Source organism: Lytechinus variegatus, chromosome 5 (genome assembly GCF_018143015.1).
Source record: "Lytechinus variegatus isolate NC3 chromosome 5, Lvar_3.0, whole genome shotgun sequence".
NCBI classification, from domain to species: domain Eukaryota; kingdom Metazoa; phylum Echinodermata; class Echinoidea; order Temnopleuroida; family Toxopneustidae; genus Lytechinus; species Lytechinus variegatus.
Window position 1 is genome coordinate 19653507 of NC_054744.1, and position 20452 is coordinate 19673958.

Here is a 20452-nt window from a genome sequence, read left to right on the forward strand (position 1 = left end):
GATGTTGCTTGATGCGCTTGTTGTTTTTGGAACATGAATATAGCTAATAGATGCCAAATTAGCTGCGATTTTATGCGGAACTTTTTATGATAATATATACAGTATATAAAGTTTCGTGGCATAAAAGAAGTAAAATCATAATACTTTGTATTTGGGATTATAACAAATGTTTTCAGGTCACTGTCATCAGATTGCAAGTTATTCTTTCTGTGCTAAAATACAGGTTCCATCCCATGGGTAGAGCGAGCCAAACCGTAAAAAAAAATGCATTTCAATGATAGTTAACGAAAATTCCACCAAAATGTATATTTTACTGTATGAAACCAAGAGTGAGATCGAGAATCTTGTTATATAGTGAGAAGATTCCAAAGTGTAGTCTTACTTCATCGAAGTTTATAATATAGGCCTGTAGGATGAGCGCCCCCTTCCCCATCCGAGCTCCCCCCCCCCGCCCGTATTTATCTCGCGTTTTCGAATTTTCGGAGAAAGGGTTGTATTTTAGGGGCTCACTGTTCGGGGAGCAGATCATGAAATATCATTGAAAAGGGTGTTTTCAAGCATTTTCTTTTTTCCGAAGTATTTTAAGTGTATCAATTAATGATTGTAGGAATCTCCCCGAAGTTAGCCCGAACAATTAATCGTGAAATTTAGGGGGTAATTTTGAAAGGCAGGGGGTAATTTTGAAAGGCCTTGATTTTGCTAACTTCCCTTTTAAAAATCCGTTAATTGGTCAAAATCTTATAACCCATTTCAATTCTTGGGTATCTCTTGGGTATTTGTTTTGTCATTTGTACAGCGCTTTCTAACTTTTGAAAAAGCGTCTGATATAAGAAGTAATTATCATTATCACTATTATCTCTAGGAAAAATGCGTAAGGTTGACCACCTATAGAGGAGGTTTATTTTCAGTTGGTCCATTGCCAATTTAATGATAGTAGATGAGTTGGCAATTGGATCAAATTTTGGTCTACCATCAGTTCGTCCAATATCCACATATTCTAATTGCCATTTCGTCCACTCACCATTTCCTCTAATAACCAGTCCAACAGCTATATACCATTGGCCTAATTAGACTAAGTATCAATTGGGCAAAATCAATCAAGATAAAACGAATATTGGGCCAACTGGTTATGGGACCAAATGGTTATTGGACCAAGTTGCTGTTAGACGAAATGTTGATGGACGGAATGGCATTATACTAAACGAAGGTAGACCATGTGGTGAGTGGACGAGTTGGCCGAATTGGCAATTTACCCTATGAAGAGGAGGGGGTGACAATTTCACTTGCAGGGGGGTGCATGAGCCTGAGATAGAGTTTACTGCGTAGTGGAGGGAAAAAAAGCAAGAAAGGAGAAGAAAAGGAAAAAAATGGGGGGCATAACACTGATAATTTCGATTAGTTAAAGAGAGAGAGAGAGATGTCTGCAGCAGGGGCCGTGTAACTTTAAGATCACTTTTCTATTCAATATTGATTTTACAAAATAATGTCGTCGTATTACCCCACCATCACCCTGCATAAACCATCCTCGCGCCATCCCGAGGCATTCATATTTTTGTGCTATTGGGGAAAGCCTTATTATTTTGGGAAAAAAAATCGTCACCACTTGTTTAGTTTGTTGGTAAATGCAGTAACCATACCAACGAGACACCCGAATGTGACTTTGAAAAAAGTTGGCAATTAGAAAGTCGAATTTAGAGTAGAAAATTTTCGGGGAAATCCCTATTCACTTCAGGCTTTGATGATAGTCTTTAAACAAAGCTCATGTGCAATCCTGTTTTGTTATTTTGCTTTGTGGGTATCACTTGAATTGATTTTGAGTTTGCAGAAGGGGCAGAAAGGACCGGACCATATATACTATAGGTTTATCATGTTAATAATGGACCACATCAGACACCACGTTAGATTGCCCTGAAAATTACAATGAAAAATGATATGATAAGCTATTTTTACCACTATACTGGAAACTCGTCTTTATGAGACAATAGACTACGTTGACATTGTGATTGGTTATTATATTGTGACGTCATGGTAAGATGTTTGGTTTTGTCATAGAATGTAATTAAAGCCTGCATGTAACCACAAGTCTATGATGTCAATTTGTAACTTTCAATGGTTTGTATAATTTGGGGTTTTCCCTTTTATATCATTTAAGAGAAAGTGACGGGTGACCTAGGAGAACAGTATGATTGATTTAGGCCGCCTTTGGCCGGCGATTTGGATGTTATAAGAGGGACTGCTTGTTAATTAGAGGGCGGGTGCAAGGATTTGGAGGGGGGGGGGGGGGGGGTGAGATATAGTGGGGTGGAAATGAGGGTGCGATATAGATACTACTTTTCTTGATTATTGATCCTGCAGCGAACTCTGAACTCCGAATTCCCTCTCTCCTACAATGATGATAATAAATAATGATATTAATAAATGAATGAACAAATAAGGAAATTAATTAAAAAAATCGAATTGCTGAGAATATAATATCGGAAGGTGTGTCGTGGAATATGCATCTATTTATTGCAGCACAATTAAGATTCCAATGCTTGATCTTAACTTAAAACTGTCTACAGGCAAAATGTTGATGAAAAGGATCACCCCCCCCCCTATTCTGTTAGAATAACTTTTTGGTCAAAGTCCCAAATATCCTTGAGAATCCTTGTTATTTTGCAATTCCTTGTAGGCCTACACCTAAAAATAAGAAAACTTCTGAAAATAAGGAGAAGTGAAAGGACCGTATACAGCTTTGAGTAGGCGAATTACAAGGGTGTTTTGATACTGACGAGGGGATATTGCAGTGGATAGAAAGATGGGTGGCATGTCATGAAACAAACAGGGATTTTCACGACTTGTTATAAGCTACTGAAATCCTTGCATCTGATTGGCTAAGGGCAAATTCGTCAGTGCAAATCACCTGACGGTATACTTGATGAAACACTCTCCTGACTGGGTGTTTTTGTTGTTGTTTTTTTCCTCTAAACGAGCATTACAGTTCCATACCCAATTAAGACCGCTCTTCCTTAAAGGTCAAGTCCACCCCAGAAAATTGTTGATTTGAATTGATAGAGAAAATCAAACATAACGCTGCAAATTTTATTGAAATCGGATGTAAAATAAGAAAGTTATGACATTTTTAAGTTTCGCTTATTTATCACAAAACAGTTAAATGCACATCTCAGTGATATGGAAATGAGAGAGTCGATGATGTCCATCACTCAATATTTCTTTTGTTTTTTTATTGTTTGAATAATACAATATTTCAATTTTTATAAATTTAACAATAAGGACCAACTTAATTTAACGATAAACTGTTGAAATAATGGTAGTTCCACATGTTCAGGGAGAAATAAAACTTTGTTTCACTTGACAAGGAGAAAATTAGAATATTTCATATTTCATATAATAAAATACAAAAGAAATAGTGAGTGGGTGACGTCATCAGTCTGCCAATTTGCATACCAACCAGGATGTGCATATAACTGTTTTTTTTTAAATCAAGCGAAACTTTAAAATGTCGTAACTTTCTTATTTTACATCCGATTCACTGTTCAGTGTTTTGTTTGTTGGAATTTTCTCCATGTTTTCGAATCAACTTTTTGTTGGGGTAGACTTGTCCTTTAAGTCTGCATGTATAACACCGTCCTTGGTTATATTCAGTGGCGGCACCAGGATTTTAAGGGGGGGGGGTGGATGCCAAAAGAAAATGTAGGGGAAGGGGGGATACTCCACAATTTTTTCTTTTTTCTTTTCTGAAAACAAAAATGCTGGTTGTCGCAACTACGAATTAGCCGAGATTACCGTTCAAATACATCGCACTTAACAATTTTTTTTTCACTTACTTTGAAAATAAGTGTTTTTTCCACCAAAATGTGCACAAGATCCTTCGGATCAAAAATGCACTCCTCAAATGCTTGGTCACAACTCTTGATCATGTTCACTTTTTATGGTGATATCATCAATAAAGACTAATGTGCACGCATGGTCATGTCATAATATTGCAGGGGTCGAAGACTCGATACTTATGTCATCATCATAAGTATCATGACTTTATTCATGCGCTAATATCATACATGTAAATTATCTTAAGCAATCAATATTTTAAGAGCTTTTAGTTTCACACAAACTCCACTTAGTGATTTGATTTCAAAACTGGAAAGTCATTGATGTTTCACTAATATGAGAAATGTTATATAGTGACGATATAATGCAGGGGTAGCGGAGCGTCTTTGAAAGTGGCGGGACATCACCATAAGGGATACATTTCGTTTAATATTAGGGTGACATGCTGTTTAATTTTCATTTTGGATACGATTCAAGACGATTGCAAAAAAGGGGCCGCGGAAAGGGAGGGGGGGAGGGGTTGGGGTGATTGGGCTTCAACCTCTCACTCTTTTCCATAAAAAGCGTTTATGACCAAATTTTTTCAAGCTCAGCCCCCCCCCCTTACCAAACCATTCCGCGGTCCCAATCCGCATGACAGTGCGTGAAAATAATAGAGAATTTCAGTTTCTTTTTGGAACATAATACAACGAATTATTTACTTTGGAAAAGTATAGGCCTCCGAAGAAAACGAACATAAATTTATTTCAACTTTTTTGTTTCAAACGTTTCAAACCATACTCTTCTATTATAGTGAAAAGGGGGTAGTCAGTATATTTAACTTCATGATAAACAATTCCTCCCTGAAACATGTTTGAAACAAATCCCCATAAAAAACAGAGTATAAAAAACAGTTGTTTTCGTTGTTCTTTTAACCGTTCACAAAGCAAAAATCATATCATTGTAATGCAAATTTGTTATATTTTTCTTTCTACTCAACAAATGAAATTACTTCCTTTTCTAAATAAATACCCTGTTTTCCTCTCACCCCTGTGGTCGTGTTGTGACGTATAATTTGCACATTGATGGGGGATAATTTCATTTTTTTCTCCTACACATTCTTAACTTGCATGAGCATGATGGAAAAGGAGTTATGATACCTTAATGCGATTCTCTTTTCTGCATTGTCTTGTGGGCAACAGTTTGCCGAAGAAATCAAACTGAAATATATATTATATACTTAAAAAACAATGGTAATTCATATTTGAAGGTATAAACGTAGGCCTACTCTCTTTCGATCGATGGCAAGTTTACGAAGTTGGGAGGGGATATTATGGTAGAAGATAAATGAAAGTGATTGTCATCAAATGTCTAGTCTGTTTGCTAATAAAAAGAAAACACGTGCCGGACCTCAGTTGCAATTATTGAATGTTTTCTTAAGATCGCATTTCTAAAACCTCAAGTGCCACACTGCTTCTTAGTATAGCTACATTTTTTTTTGCCGTGGGAAAGGAAAGATTTTTAATACAAAAAAAAATATTCGATGTGGATTCTTGAGAAATTTTGAAGATTTACAAGAGTGAGAGAGGGGTGGGGAAAAAAGGAAGGAAAGAAAAATAGAAAGAAAGAAAGGAAGAAAAAAAGGAAAGAAAGAAAAAAAGAAAGAAAGAAAGTGAAAGAAAGACAGACATGACGTAAAGCCAAACATACTTAACCTCCAAAAGTAAATAAACCCTAATTGTAATCTTGATTTTATTTTGAATATAATGCTCACTATCCGTACTCTAACCATGCCCTCTGAGATCTTTAGACCTGACCAAATGTCGTAGGAAAATATATTGTGTGATCAGTACTGAATGAAAGTTTTCAAAAAACACAGTAACGATACATGTATCATAAATTCAATTTATTTAGGTAATAGGAATTCTCACACATTAGAAAAGACAACTTGTGGCTACCTTCTATGAGATTATTCTACTTTACTATGATATTCCAAGATTTTGAGACAAGTTGTTGCATCCCTTAAGCATATGTGCATGTATATCACTGCCAAATTAATCGAGATGTACTCTTAATTTTTCAGTGAATATAATGTAAGATCAAAGGCTTTTGATTTCGGTAACTTTGCCAATATTGTGACTAGTAACTACCATGGCAACAGGGCTCAGCAGCTAATCAAAACTAATGCTTCCATGGTTGATTACAATAATGACAAAATACCATAATTGTAAGTCTTTATTAAAAAGAGCTCAGGTAGATCACGTATAAAAATTTGTTGTTCTGTTTTGATAATATCAGGGGTACAAGACAAATTGTTGTTAATGCTATTGATGTTTTTTCAAGACCATTTTTTGAGAGACCATGAGCCTAAAGGTGATGAGCCCCTGAAGTCACCAAACCTGTGTCGTTTAAACTAGTCAACATAAATATGTAAAATATCTGATCTGGGATCTGTTGCCAAATGGTTGCAACTAAATGCAACTCCCAAAATTGAATGCAATTTGATTTTCAACCAATCAGAAGCATGCATTTGGGACTCAGTTACATTTATTTTTTAGTTGTGTTGAAATCTTTATCTACAATGGGCTTGTGAACAGTAAAATAATTAAACCATACATTTTAAAGGATTTTCAAGAACAGGGGACCGTTTCATCGACATTTTTGTCTGACAAGTTGTCAGATCTGACATCTTTCCTTGATTATGATTGGCCGAGAGGCACTGTTCCTATGGTAACTGTCGGATAAAATGGGACTTGTCGGATAAGACGTCCAACAAGTCCTTTCATGAAACGCTCCCCAGAGCATTACATACAGTTGAGGCCAATAGTTTACATATACCCATGGAATTCAGTGAAACTTATTCGCTTGCCAAACAACGTAAAATTTACTGTATCTTTAGAAATATAAATACTACCATGACAAATTTGGTATCAAATGAAAGAGTGTTTTAAGTTCTTTCACATGGTTGGGATGCCATTGGGATTAAAGCATATTTCAGGTGGAATCTTCTTTGAAGAAAAGTAATATTCCTGCCAAATGTATTCTATTGTTTGTTATATTTTGTTTGTTTGTTATATTTTCAAACATCGTTTCATAAAAATATATGAATGTCAAATATATGATTTATATTTAAATTTTTCTATCATATTTCACCACTGAATAAAAAGTGTAATCTGAAATGTTTGTGATGAGAAGAAACTTGCACAAATATAAGATGTTTTTGTCCAGTTTTTATATTTAATTTGTCTAAAATATGAAGATTTATGGGAAAAATGACACCTAAAAATTTTCAGCTCCTGATAATAAAGCAATGTGATGAAGGGGTATGATATATTCATTTGTTTGATATCAAATTTTTCATGATAGCACAAATATTTTATAAGATACCGTTAATTTTATGTTTGGCAAGTGTCAATTTTTCTTTGAATTTCCTGGGTGTACGTAAACTTCTAACCTCAAGGTTTTTTTACCTATACCTTGCAAGTCATGTGGCGAGTAATATTGATTTAAATGATAACCTTGATAAGAACATTGTCTGGGCTTGCTTTATATCAAATTTACAAGTGAGTTTTAAAACTCAACACTTACACAAGTCAGAGACAGGCTACACTCTCTTTTAGAACTGTAATTTGTTTTGGTCAGTGAGAATGAAAAAAAAAATGAGTCATAGCCAAGGCATACAAGCTTCACTATATTCCTTTTGTGAAAAAAAATCTACCTGTTTGGCGAAAGGTACAATGTCCAAGTAGATTCTATTTCTGTAGCCAAGAATGATTAAACAATGAAAGATTCTTAATACCATTGCACATAAATTGACCAATGCTAATGCTAACGGCTTATTTCGAAAGGGTGGGTGCTGTCGCGTTAGGGTGCGTCAACGCGAACGCGAAGATTCGTCCAAAGCCCCCCCGGTTTGGCCGAAAGGGTGCGTTGGGAGCGCCACGTCGCGTCGCGTTCACTGGAACGCGCCCTTTCGTCCAAAGCCCCCCCGGTTTGGACGAAAGGGTGTGTTTAATAATAATGAATAAATAAATACAAATATTTATAAGAAAGCTGAACAAACAAAAAAGACGAGTGATATGTGAAATTTGCATAGGAACATAAATCATCATATGGCACAAACATTCTTAAGGTAAAAAAAAAACAATGACGGCATGCTGCATGAGGATTTTTCGGTGGAAATGTTTTATGGTGTAATATTGATACATGTAAAAATTATGACTGATTTCAAGGTTCTTTCAAATAAAAAAGTAACTTACCTTCAATTTTATACTTTGCAGGTGTGTATTTATTACAAAGGAAAACATTTGTATACCTGGAGATATTTGATGTCCCCCAAATTATAAAACTTACGGCAGATGTGTCCTGGAAGGGCAAGGCCAAAATTGATGTCGGGTCAGCATTCACAACGTTTAACTCTTCAGACCCTACCTTACTATATTTCACACTTGAGACCCTGCCTCTACATATTTTGTGAGATGTATCTGTTGTGTATGTGTGCGTGTTGTGTGTATAATAATAATAATAATATGTGCGTGTTGTTTGTATAATAATAATAATAATAATACTTATAATAATAAAAATAATAACAATAATAATAATAATACTTATAATACTGATAATAATAATAATTTTCACCCCAAAGAATGAATTAATTCACTCCAATTTGGAGTGAAAAATTGGCGCCAAGTGGCTCATTGCAAGGGTGGGTATCTGATTTTATTATTATTATTATTATTATTATCATTATTATTATTATTATTATCATTATTATTCTTAGATGAACTTTTCTTTCTTTTCTTCAAATTGTCAATGCTTTAAATGATTGAAAATCCACTATTTTACGTGCAAATTGGCAATATTTGACAAAATACCTTATATTCAGCTTTCTTATAAATATTTGTATTAATTTATTCATTATTATTAAACACACCCTTTCGTCCAAACCGGGGGGGGGGGGGGGGGGCTTTGGACAAAAGGGCGCGTTCCAGTGAACGCGACGCGACGTGGCGCTCCCAACGCACCCTTTCGGCCAAACCGGGGGGGCTTTGGACGAATCTTCGCGTTCGCGTTGACGCACCCTAACGCGACAGCATCCACCCTTTCGACATAAGCCAATGCTAACGGACTATTACAGAATATGGCAAGTATCAATCTACACTAGCGGATGCAAGGCCAGAAGGATATAATCACAACACTAATATAATTTTGCATAAGAGTAGTAAATGTATGTTGATTTATTAATTGTTACCTTAATTGTGAAGCAATACCTGGTGTTCATAGGTTAAGAACGACTTTAAGAATGACTGGTGTGCTAATTAATAACCAATGAATATTCAATGATGAATAACATTTACCACAAAAAAGGATCACCAGTCATTCTTAAAGTTACTATTAACTTCCGAACAACTTTACAAAACAGCCTAATGGTCTTGTCCCGGCCTCATTCGAGAAAATACCCTTAGGACAAGGACTTCAAGCCACCATGGCTAAACTACATGTAGGCCAAGCATTAGACCTCTGCGACCAAGGCTACATAATTAAATTAGTTGAAGAAAAGATGGAAAATCTTAAATTTGTCATGCTAGAAAAAGTAACATGACTAACTTTAACAAATTGCCGCATAGTCAAATCATGTAGCATGTGCTTGACTTTACAGTAAAAATTACAAGATGAACCATTACTACAAGTAGTCACTGAATTATCTTTCACCAAACATGATATAATTACACTATACTCTAGTATACATGTGTATGTATGAAAGCTTAATATTCTTAGAAATTATGTTGGCAAATTAATGCACAATAATAATGTTGAAGATGTTCATCATCGCGATGAATTCAACAGAGTAAACGATTATTCGGTTGTCTCGCAAAACGGTTGAAACTTTTTCAGTTATCTCTATACAAGTTTCAAACGCTTCAAGAGGTAATCAAATCATTGTCTACTCTTAATAATAATGTAACTTAACATATCCAACAAACTTCTGAACCGCACCTTTTAACAGGAATCTAGCTCAATGCCTCCGTACGTCTTAACCTCCCTCTTCTACAATGGGTGCCTATGGGAAAGACAATGAACACGTTTCCAGCAGAGAGTCGCAGCATAGACAAGGTGTTTAATAAAATAAGATGTGAAAAAAAAACACTTCAAATGGAATAAAATGTAATGAAGTAATAATAAGAACAATGATTTTGGATTGGTTCAAAGGTGAGGTATACATATCTGTAAAACAGTATTTTGTACTTCATGATTAAACTTCATTTTAAGTGCCACTTAATTGACCTCTTTGTGATTTTAATTGATATATCTATTACTGCATGTACATCATTCAAGCACCAATTCTGAAAACATGAAACTATCCTCTCATACTCAATACTGTTTCCTGAAAGAGATAACTCGTAGTGGACATAGTCACACACACATATAAACAAGCTTTGGGATGAACTAAATGAATCCTTGACTGTGCAAGAAAAAAGAGAGAGAAGAGACGAGTTGTTGACAACCAACATACATAAAATCACTGGTATTCATCGTAGGTGGGCTAAGGCATAAAAATTAGAACAATGCCTCAGTCCGACATTCAAGAATTCAACCAACTTGATCAGATTCTGGTAATGATTTTCTCATTTTAGTGTTCTAATGCAGCAAGTAACAGCAGCACATTTCATGCTAATAAATAATATCTGAGATGAAATTTTTTGGTATTCTCTTTACATTTATCATTTCTAAATCTGATACATTAACTGAAACTAAATCATAGAAGTTGGGTTGGTATATTGCATTTCTTCTTTGCTATGTTTCCTGAGAATGAGAATTTTTTTTTGTCATAGCAAGTTCAAGCAATCTAAATACAGTCGATTATGAATTAACCTTAATGTTCAAGATTGCAAAGCACACTCCATGGTGACATATGGCGCATAATATGGCAGCCTCCTTTGCAGAAGAAAGACAAGAAAGTGAAGGGGTACCGGTACTTACAACATGCTCATCTAGCTTGAGATTTCATTGATTAATGGCTCGGGAATCAAGTTTATTCAATACTGATAATAGAGGTGCCTATCAATTGTAGGAAAGATATGAGAATTCATGATTTTTAAAATCATAACATTGATAAATCAGGATACTAGTACTGGTTTATGACTGATAACATTCAATAAGCCTTTGGAAAGACAAATTACTCTCATGATTCAGCCTTAATTTAAAATTTTGCCACTCACAATGATAGCATAGATCATAAAGTTTATAAAGACAAGATCATATTTGGCAGACAGCAATCAAAATAAATCAACTTTACTTCCATATTGAAAGCAAAAAATCTAAACCTTATACTTGTTTTGTACACATGTAATGTGCCTGGTTAGTTCCTGCAGGGTTTGTGATCGAATCCACCCTAAACCCAGCTGCCTTGAGAAACTGGGTGGCTTTGTCTCGTCCCCAACAGGTTCCTAGTCCCACACTGCCCTCAGAGAAGAGCGATATTGGCAGGCAATGGAAGAGACTCATGGTGTATAACCTAGAGAAATACTCGTTGGAAGCATTCCTTGATTGCTTGGTGTTGCAGTCGGGATCTATCATGGAGAAGACTCCGTCAGGTTTGAGGATGCGTCCCAGAGCTAATAATACCTTATCCGCGTGACCAAGGTCATGGATGACATCATACGTGAAGATGTAATCAATGGTCTCGTTCCAAGAGTCAGGTATACATGCTGCATCCTCACAGACGAACTCGACGTTTGCAAGACCCTGTTCCTTGGCCAACTCCCTGGCATAGTCTGTGGCCTCCTTTGAGAAGTCTAGTCCAATGATGGTGCTATTTGGATAGTTCTGCGCAAGGGCAAGGGAGGCTAGTCCTCTCCCGCAACCCAAATCTAGTACTCGGATCCCAGACTCTAGAAGGCACAAAAGAAAATCAAGGAACATCATACGCAGTGTATCAAGAATTTTCAAAGTGTTGGCTGTTTACACTAACACTACCCATCGACCCAAAGACCTGATTTACAAAAATTGAATTTGTAAACCAAGGACTAAAAGCCTATTTCAAGTGTTGGTAGAAGAATGAATATAGGTCTGGAACATATTCATATTGTCAGATTGTCTACTTTCGATATGAAGATGATCTGGGATCCATTTAGTAAAGAGTTGCCATTGTGGTAACAATCACGGGAACAGCACTGTGCAGCCAATCACAATCAAAGGTCATGGCAGTTACTATAGTTACCATGGTTGTTGATCTTTATGAAACAGACCCCTGATATCCCAATCATGGCTTCTGGAGAACTTCAGTGTACAGACATATCTGCATGGCTATCCATACCTAAACAATAGAGATTTAGACCAGGGTACAGAATGAGCAAGTTTGGATGGCTTCCCTCATCAGAATTCAGAATACAGACTTACTCATTCTTTCTTCTACTTGAGGCATAGATGGTATGAAATCTTGAACCAGATGTTGCTGAAACCATCTACTGCTAAACTTGGACATCATGGTGTGAAAGTCTGTGTATTCAGAGTATGATAATCCTGCAAAAACAACATTTATAGTTCAACATTTCTGCACACATGCTCATGATTTACAGTGTATTCCACAAAAAAATCTGCCCCCAATAATTGTTAATATTTTCAGATACATGTAGTATTGACCATTGATATCATTGTAAAGCTTACCATCTCTCATATGATTCCCCATTCACGCATTAGTGAGGGGGGGAAGGGAAAAAAAGGATACAAAAATCACAGTACTTGAAATTCGAAAAGCAAATCACATCTTGATAGTTCACTATCTGCTCTAAAATTTAATGTCTTTTTTTCTTAGACTGTAAAGTCTGCATTTCCATAATTAAGTTGTGTTGAGCAAAAGTCTGACAACTAGCCTGTAAAATACCAAGGAACCTGATTATTTTGGTTTTAATTCCCTAGACCTATCCTCTGATATCATTAACTCAATAAGCCAGTTCGTAGTTCCTTTCTGCGCATGATCAAAATATTCTACGCATGATCAGAGGAAGGTCATTTGTACTAAAGTGACATGGTGGTTTAAAATCTAATGAGATAAGCACCAATTTTGATGTCTTGATTATTCATATATTCCTTTGAATAGTGGTTTTCATTTACATCCACAAAAAACAACAATGCGTCCACGAATGACTGGTATTTCACAGTTTGCCAAAAAGTAAGCACATTGTGCAACATGCTATGATATGCATTCAAAGTAGGAATGCAACAAATACCTTCATAAACTGTTCATTGGTGTGCTATTCTAGTCACCTGGTCTATTCAATTTCTTCATTCTGCTATGTAAGGCAAGCTTAAAATATCTTGCTTTGAAATCTGCCTATCATACTGAAAGAAATGAAAGGTCATTTGACCAAAATTGTCCCTGAAGTAACTACGAACTGGTCTATTTGATGGTAATATCAAAGTACCTTTATATAGACTTTTTAATGCGTACCTTTACTAATGTACACATACATTCTTTATATTTACCTAGTGGGCCATCTTTTTTGAGACATTCTAACAGCTTCTTGTAGATTTCACCAAACATGGGCAATGCGGTGATTACTGCTGCAAGATCACACACTTTACTGCCTGGTTGAAAGTAGGGAATACGATGAGGGGGGAGAATGTATTTCTCAGTCTCTGGGTTGATGTCTACGATATCGGCTGTCACCATCACTCCAAGCCATTCCTTTACGTATCTAAATGAAGAATGAAAGATGGAAAGGGAGGCCACTGTGCATTGCAAGTCTTTGAAAAGTTTAAATAGAACAAGGATCGAGCTGAAGAAATCAAATACCACAGTCAAATCTGTTTTAGCAGCAACATGACTTTTAGTGTAAACCCATTTTTAGTGGCCATCAAAATTGACTCCCATGAAAGAAAGATGTTGTAGCAGACCTATCTATCAAAGCCATCTGTCATCACAGGCCACTTTGCTGTTACTCACTTACTCTTGTGTAGCCTTAAAGAGAAATGCCAGTAGTTGCAGTAAACACTGATTTCATGAGAAAGTCTGTAAAACCAGGCTTAATTGTCAGTATATCATCGAGGATCTAGATCTGGTACAGTCACATAAACTGAACTTTGTAAAATCATGAAAAATATTCACAATGAAGATCACCAACACAGATAAGCGCACGTGGGACAGTGTATTATTATTGCTTTGAATGTCGTGCCCGATGCTTGACCCGATTCCTGTGCTTATTTGCTAATTTCTCAGCAATTACACAATTTCTTCCAGAATCCTTTGGCACATATTCTTTATTTATACAAACAGACACTTTGGTGGTCATTTCATTGGATTCTGTACAAACTAATTTTGATATCATTACCAAAACTGGCATTTTACCTTTAATAAACAGATTTGACTGTGATTTATTCATGTATTAATAATAATAATAATATTCTGTTTTTATATAGCAACGCTTAATACATAGGATCAACGTCTCAAAGCGCTTTACAGATATATTATTACCCCGGTCATTGGATCCTGTCATGACCACGTACAATGTATGCCCCATCTCCACTCCCTGAGGAGCATTCCAACAAGTGTTCCAAGAGTTCAAATTGAAATATATGATGTTGATCAGCCTCTTATCTCCCATTCAGACCTTAAAGAAGTGGATGTGTAGAGTTTATTTGCTATTTCCAAAATAATTTGTAATGCTATTTATGTACGGTAACTTGAACAGACTGTACACCAACCAAAAACAATTTTAAGACCAATGTTAATGTTATGTCTATGATACCAATGATGCCAAAACAGAAACAATATTCATGTTATTCATATGATATGACATAGTTCAGCAACTAATAATGTTGAGACAAATTGCGCCATTTATTCATAAAGGTTAGTCATTTTGTTTATGACATTTTTTTTTATATCACAAACAATATTCCAGGTGAAGGCCTACATTTTGATTGAGATAATGATGCTTGAAAGTCTGGCTGCTTGTACAAACTTGTGTTGACACCATTACCTAGCACTATTTGGGCTTCTATAAATCTCTAAAGGCCGTCAAATTTCTTTGGTCGTGGATGATCCATCTGGCCTTGATGCACCTCTCATTGGCCTTGCAGATATGATTTGCCCTCTTCTATTATTCCAATTTGTGCTCAAAGAAATTTTCCCTTTAGAACCATGGACTTGCCCTAAAAGTATTTCAAGTTGGATCATCACACTTATTATTGTGACAATATCATCTCCACTAAAATCTACAAAAACAGCATTTGCTGATAGAGCATTCCATACCATGAGCTGGTAAATAAATAAATAAAATTAAAAAGAAATGAAAAAAAATCAATACCTTTCCTTGAGGCCAGCTGTATCAGCAATCTCTTGGACCGTCCTCTCCTCGTCCTTGAGCTTGATAAGAGCATCAAACAGACCAGACTGAATTCCTAGAGATGTTGAAAGTGAAACAAACCCATGGATCACCAGGCTGGTAAATCTCTCCCCAAACTCCTCAAAAGTCTCTCCTGCCTTGGCCATGGTGCTGTAAAATGAATGGAGATGTTTGTAAATTAATATGCATGAAGGTAGGTGGCTGAATGGCAGAGGAAGTAGAAATAATGGATTGATAATGATAAAAAATTGAAGACTTGAATAGGTTAAACCTACTTAGGGTGGGTTTCAAAACTTGTGGTTGTAAAGTGGTCCAGCAGCATAGCCCAGCAAGCACAAGTATAGCCCAGTGTGCTGCTTGCACAGAAATAACCATGTTCTGAGAAATTATTTCATCAATATACTGAATGCATACAGTTTTAAGTCTATCTAGTTGCACATATGCTATCTGCTACATCACACATGCATAACAACAGCAGCATACAACATATTTCTTACAGCGCGTAGGGCCTACAAGTAGTTTAGAAATGATTGTTGGAGTCTTGTGACCTGCTAAACTTATCTGGGCACTTAACAAGCACAAACAAACTAGTACAATATGCCAACGGCAGTCTGTACTTGACAGGAAGAAGGATAAAGTGACCAGAATGCAAAATTCTGCCCCTGGCCTCACTGGCCAAACTGTTCACAATTATTTTGACCTGGGCCGGATTGTGTGTTGTTACTTTAGAATTGCTGCATGCAAAGCAAACATTTTCTGTGTTTTTGACTGAGGGGGAAGATGACATACACAACCAGGGGTTTATCAACAAGAGAAAGGATCCATAACTATGAAAAGTAAGCAAAGACATTAGGACAACGAATTAAAACAAGTGGAATGCCTCTGGCCGTCTCACCTGCATCACGCGGTTCAATATAGCAGCAGTGCTGACTTTGAATACTACTCTAACTCACACAAGATGTTCAGTGATACATGGTTACTCTTATGTCCACTTTTTATGAACGAGACCAATAAACTTACAGAGATATGATGGTTATTCAACAAAAAACCCCAACATAGCCAAAGTTCATTGACCTTACATGACCTTTGACCTTGATCATGTGACCTGAAACTCGCACAGGATGTTCAGTGATACTTGATTACTCTTATGTACAAGTTTCATGAATCAGATCCATAACTTTCAAAGTTATGATGGTAATTCAACAGATACACCCAATTCGGCCAAAGTTCATTGACCTTTGACCTTGGTCATGTGACCTGAAACGCGCACAGGATGTTCAGTGATATTTGATTACTCATATGTCCAAGTTTAATGAACTAGACTAATAAACTTTCAAAGTTATGATGGTAATTCAACAGATACCCCTGATTCGGCCAAAGTTCATTGACCCTAAATGACCTTTGACCTTAATCATGAGACCTGAAACTTGCACAAAATATTCAGTGATGCTTGATTACTATTATGTCCAAGTTTCATGAATCAGATCCATAAACTTTCAAAGTTATGATGGGAATTCAACAGATATCCCCCATTCGGCCAAAGTTCATTGACCCTAAATGACCTTTGACCTTGGTCATGTGATGTGAAACTCATGTAGGATGTTCAGTGATACTTGATTAACCTTATGTCCAAGTTTCATGAACTAGGTCTATATATTTTCTAAGTTATGATGACATTTCAAAAACTCAACCTCAGGTTAAGATTTCGATGTTGATTCCTCCAACATGGTCTAAGTTCATTGACCCTAAATGACCTTTGACCTTGGTCATGTGACATGAAACTCTAATAGGATGTTCAGTAATACTTGATTAACCTTATGGCCAAGTTTCATGAACTAGGTCCATATACTTTCTAAGTTATGATGTCATTTCAAAAACTTAACCTCAGGTTAAGATTTGATGTTGACGCCGCCGCCGCCGTCGGAAAAGCGGTGCCTATAGTCTCACTCTGCTTAGCAGGTGAGACAAAAAACGAAACGGCATTTCTACTAAACAGCATTACCTCAATATATTCTTTATTAGCATTTTTGTCAAATATGTTGCTCAAAACTTTTTTTAATACCATAAAATTTCCTAAATAGTAAAAAATAAAGCTTAAATGCTCCATAAAATGTTTCTGGAAATGCATACAGCATTTTGGCCCATCCCCATTACCTCGGGCGAAGTTCGTGCAGGCTCCACTCCAATTCACTACCGCTACACTAGTACACTCCACCTACCCGAGCATAGTGTAGCGGTAGTGAAGTGGAGTGGAGCGTGCACGAACTTCGCCCGTGGTACATCCCCATAAGCTATACTGTGTGGGCTAGTGGCTGAAAATAGGCATTTAAGTCTTAATGCTGACCTAGACTATGGTATTTGAGCCTCTGTGAGGAGCCATGGAAACATGTCACATTGATAGATGATCAACCTGGCTGAAGAAAATGTGAAGATGTTGCTACATTTGGCTACATTGTTCACTCGAAATATAGAATGAAATTTGAGGCAAATTCACCTACTACTAGTACTACAAAATTTACAGCACAAATCTGGTGCCATTGCCCACCTAGACAGGAATAACCGTCATTTCTGGGGATTTATTCGACAATTTCTGACATTTTACTATAATCCTCATTCACCAAGGAAAGGATCGAAGACGGTGTTTTGATCATCATTTGAAATGGTTTAGCGGTAACTGCGGTCTAAGGAATGATATTTCTGAATTTTAAACATTTTTTCGTAAATATGGATGTGATTTCTTTTTCATAATGTGACATTTTATGTACAAAAACGATCGGAAAATCGGGTTTCCGCTGTTAGATCTAACATTACTGCTAAAATACGTTGTCTGTACGCAGAGATGCCAAGTTCAAAGACCAGCTATGCGTGAGATTTTCTGTGAATCTGAGTGAGATCACAGACATTGTGTACAATGTATATGGGGATAGGCTGTGATAGTTGCGTGAGACAGAGATTTGAGGGGATGAACAAGAGTCCAAAATGCTCGAGTCTCACGATGCTTGAGTCTCGCGCATAATGCGTGAGACTTGGTAGCTCTGTGTACGTGCGGGCCTCCAAGCTCTTCATTCTATGTATTGGTGAATGAGCAATGCAGTTCAGTGGAACAACCAAAATACAGAGACTGAAGCTTTTGGTCTATTGCTCACCCTACTTTTGGCAAAGTCAGCATCTTAATTCTTATTATTATTATAAAAATAAAATGCATTTTTGTTCAAAATATTTTCTAGATATAATGTATATTCATAAATTCATTGTTTTCTTGACTATTTGGAATTGGAGTTCTCCCCTTTGTTCACAAAAGACATTTTGCAATTTCCTATAGAAAAAATTATGACACTGATCGAAAAGGTCACAAGTCATGCAAGTTGTGTCATTTCCAATTTCATAGTTATTTATTTTTTAACTTTTGACTTTTTATTTAAAAAGTCTTGACTCTTGTCAACCCTCGACCCTCTTCCTTTCCTGACATTTAATAGTACATGATTTATTATCAATCAACCTACCGTACCATGTGTCAATAGTTCCGCTTTTAATTCAAGGCAAATTCGAATTTAGTTCAGCAAGTCCGAGCGGGTGGCCCTTCTCTAGCTATCCTTGCCGCCGGGAGAAGCGGGCGGCGCAGGGCTCCGGCTGCGCTGGTAGACGGCTCGAAAGAGACCCATTCATACGCGGGTATCATGGAACAACAGCCGATATAAGCGTGCGGGAGCTAACAGTATCTTCAGGCGTTCTCAATTATTCATTAAAATTTGTGTTCCTTTTCAGAACTTTATTTGAATTTTCAGTCATAAATAATAATAATTTGAATTTTTTAAATAAATACAACATATAAGAGGGATCAGCATCTTTATTAAGTTTCCCTAGCCAGCGCATACATTTTGAAGACGTCTGGCATACGACTACCCCCAAAAACAGCAAAAAAACAATCCGACACGCCTCTCATGGCCACGCCCACCCCGGCCCCGCCCACTTACATCGAAGAGCAACATGGGAGGACATTTCCCTGTAAAAGTGGATTATATCACTAGAGTAAATTCCTATGCATCCAATTCGTATGTGAATTCCCCCCCACAATTTTAAGCTCCACCTGCATCAATCATGCCACACTTACTCCTTTCCCAAGGTGAATTTAAACCTTTTTTCCGCAGTAGCCTATACATTAACCATTTATTCACCTTCTTAAATTTTCTTGAATCACTTGATAAAGTCACATTAAGAATGTTAACATTATCGACCATTAATATAGCGCACGGGATAGCGCAGCTACTAATACTATATTATATACTCTATGGTGCTCTAAACATTTGGACCATGGCAACCCCACCCAAAATGCCCTGGGTTCTTGATAGAATGATGGAGTTCATAATAACCTTGACTTTCTTTATTTCATTACAATTAAAAAGTGTAAGGAAATGAATATGTGGTCTGACCACTTGACAAAATTTATAGGGGAAGTTCACCCTGACACCCTGACAAAAAGTTCATTGTAAAAAGAGCAGAAAAAAATAATTAAAAATATTGCCGAAGGTTTGAGAAAAATTCATCAAATAATTAAAAAAAGTTATTAGAATTTCAATTATTTGATTTATGACGTCATATGCGAGCAGCATTCCTACGTAGTGAATGGTAAAAAAAATCAATGAAATGTCATTTTCTCAGAAAATGGTTTTCACTGTACCTTTTGTATATCATTAGACAAATCATTTCACACTCTATCATGAATAGAAAACAAAATTAAGTCATCAGGACCGATACAAAATTTGTAATGCATGCATTTATATTACATAACACATGGGGCAGCTGCTCGTTTATGACGTCCCAATTCCAAAAATTTGAACTCTAATAACTTACTTACTCTTTAACCGATTATCCCCAGACCCTCACCAATATTTTTTACTATTTTTTCTGCTATTTTTACAACTAAGTTTTCTTCAGGGTGAACTTCCCCTTTAATGGTCCCAAAGAGATGAGAGAGAGGGCGCTATTGAACTGGAATTGGTCATAATATCATGTGCATTAGAGATTGAAATCTGGCTATTTCCAAGCAAGTGAACCTCCTGTCTAATGGACCTTTGGCTTCAAGGGCCTTCCAAAACGTGGCAATTTTACAGAATAAAAGAGACAACACTCAGATATACATGTAACAAATCATGAAAATTTAATGCAGATAAAGTACTTTATCAAATACAAAAGATATTATGACACATAGAAAAGCAAGAACGAATTGCCATAGATATAAATACACCCTAAATAAATTTAATGATTTGTGTGATATATATAATTTTGTTAATTGCTATTCA

General features: G+C 36.4%; 1 protein-coding gene across 2 annotated transcripts; it reads right to left on the reverse strand.

Annotated features, from left to right (window-relative positions):
- Positions 1–10862: 10862 nt before the first annotated feature.
- Positions 10863–18841, reverse strand: LOC121415665 (uncharacterized S-adenosylmethionine-dependent methyltransferase Rv2258c-like). 2 transcript variants are annotated; one of them, XM_041608968.1, is made up of 5 exons: positions 18661–18841; positions 15114–15302; positions 13294–13505; positions 12208–12330; positions 10863–11699 (listed from the first exon to the last, which is right to left on the reverse strand). In XM_041608968.1, exons 2-5 carry the CDS (start codon positions 15296–15298, stop codon positions 11134–11136), a joined length of 1086 nt encoding a protein of 361 aa, XP_041464902.1. In that variant the 5' UTR covers positions 15299–15302; positions 18661–18841; the 3' UTR covers positions 10863–11133. The 2 variants fall into 2 exon arrangements, with proteins under 2 accessions (XP_041464902.1, XP_041464901.1); XM_041608967.1 differs by having other exon boundaries at positions 18656–18841.
- Positions 18842–20452: the final 1611 nt, after the last annotated feature.

What these genes read in the sequence shown, in the direction of transcription:
- LOC121415665 (XM_041608967.1), bottom strand. An exon ending in CAAAAAAGATGGCCCACTAG is followed by an intron (nt 12,331 to 13,293) that starts GTAAATATAAAG and finishes TTGTTTTTGCAG; the next exon opens with GATTATCATACTCTGAATAC. An exon ending in TCAAGTAGAAGAAAGAATGA is followed by an intron (nt 11,700 to 12,207) that starts GTAAGTCTGTAT and finishes TGTGCCTTCTAG; the next exon opens with AGTCTGGGATCCGAGTACTA.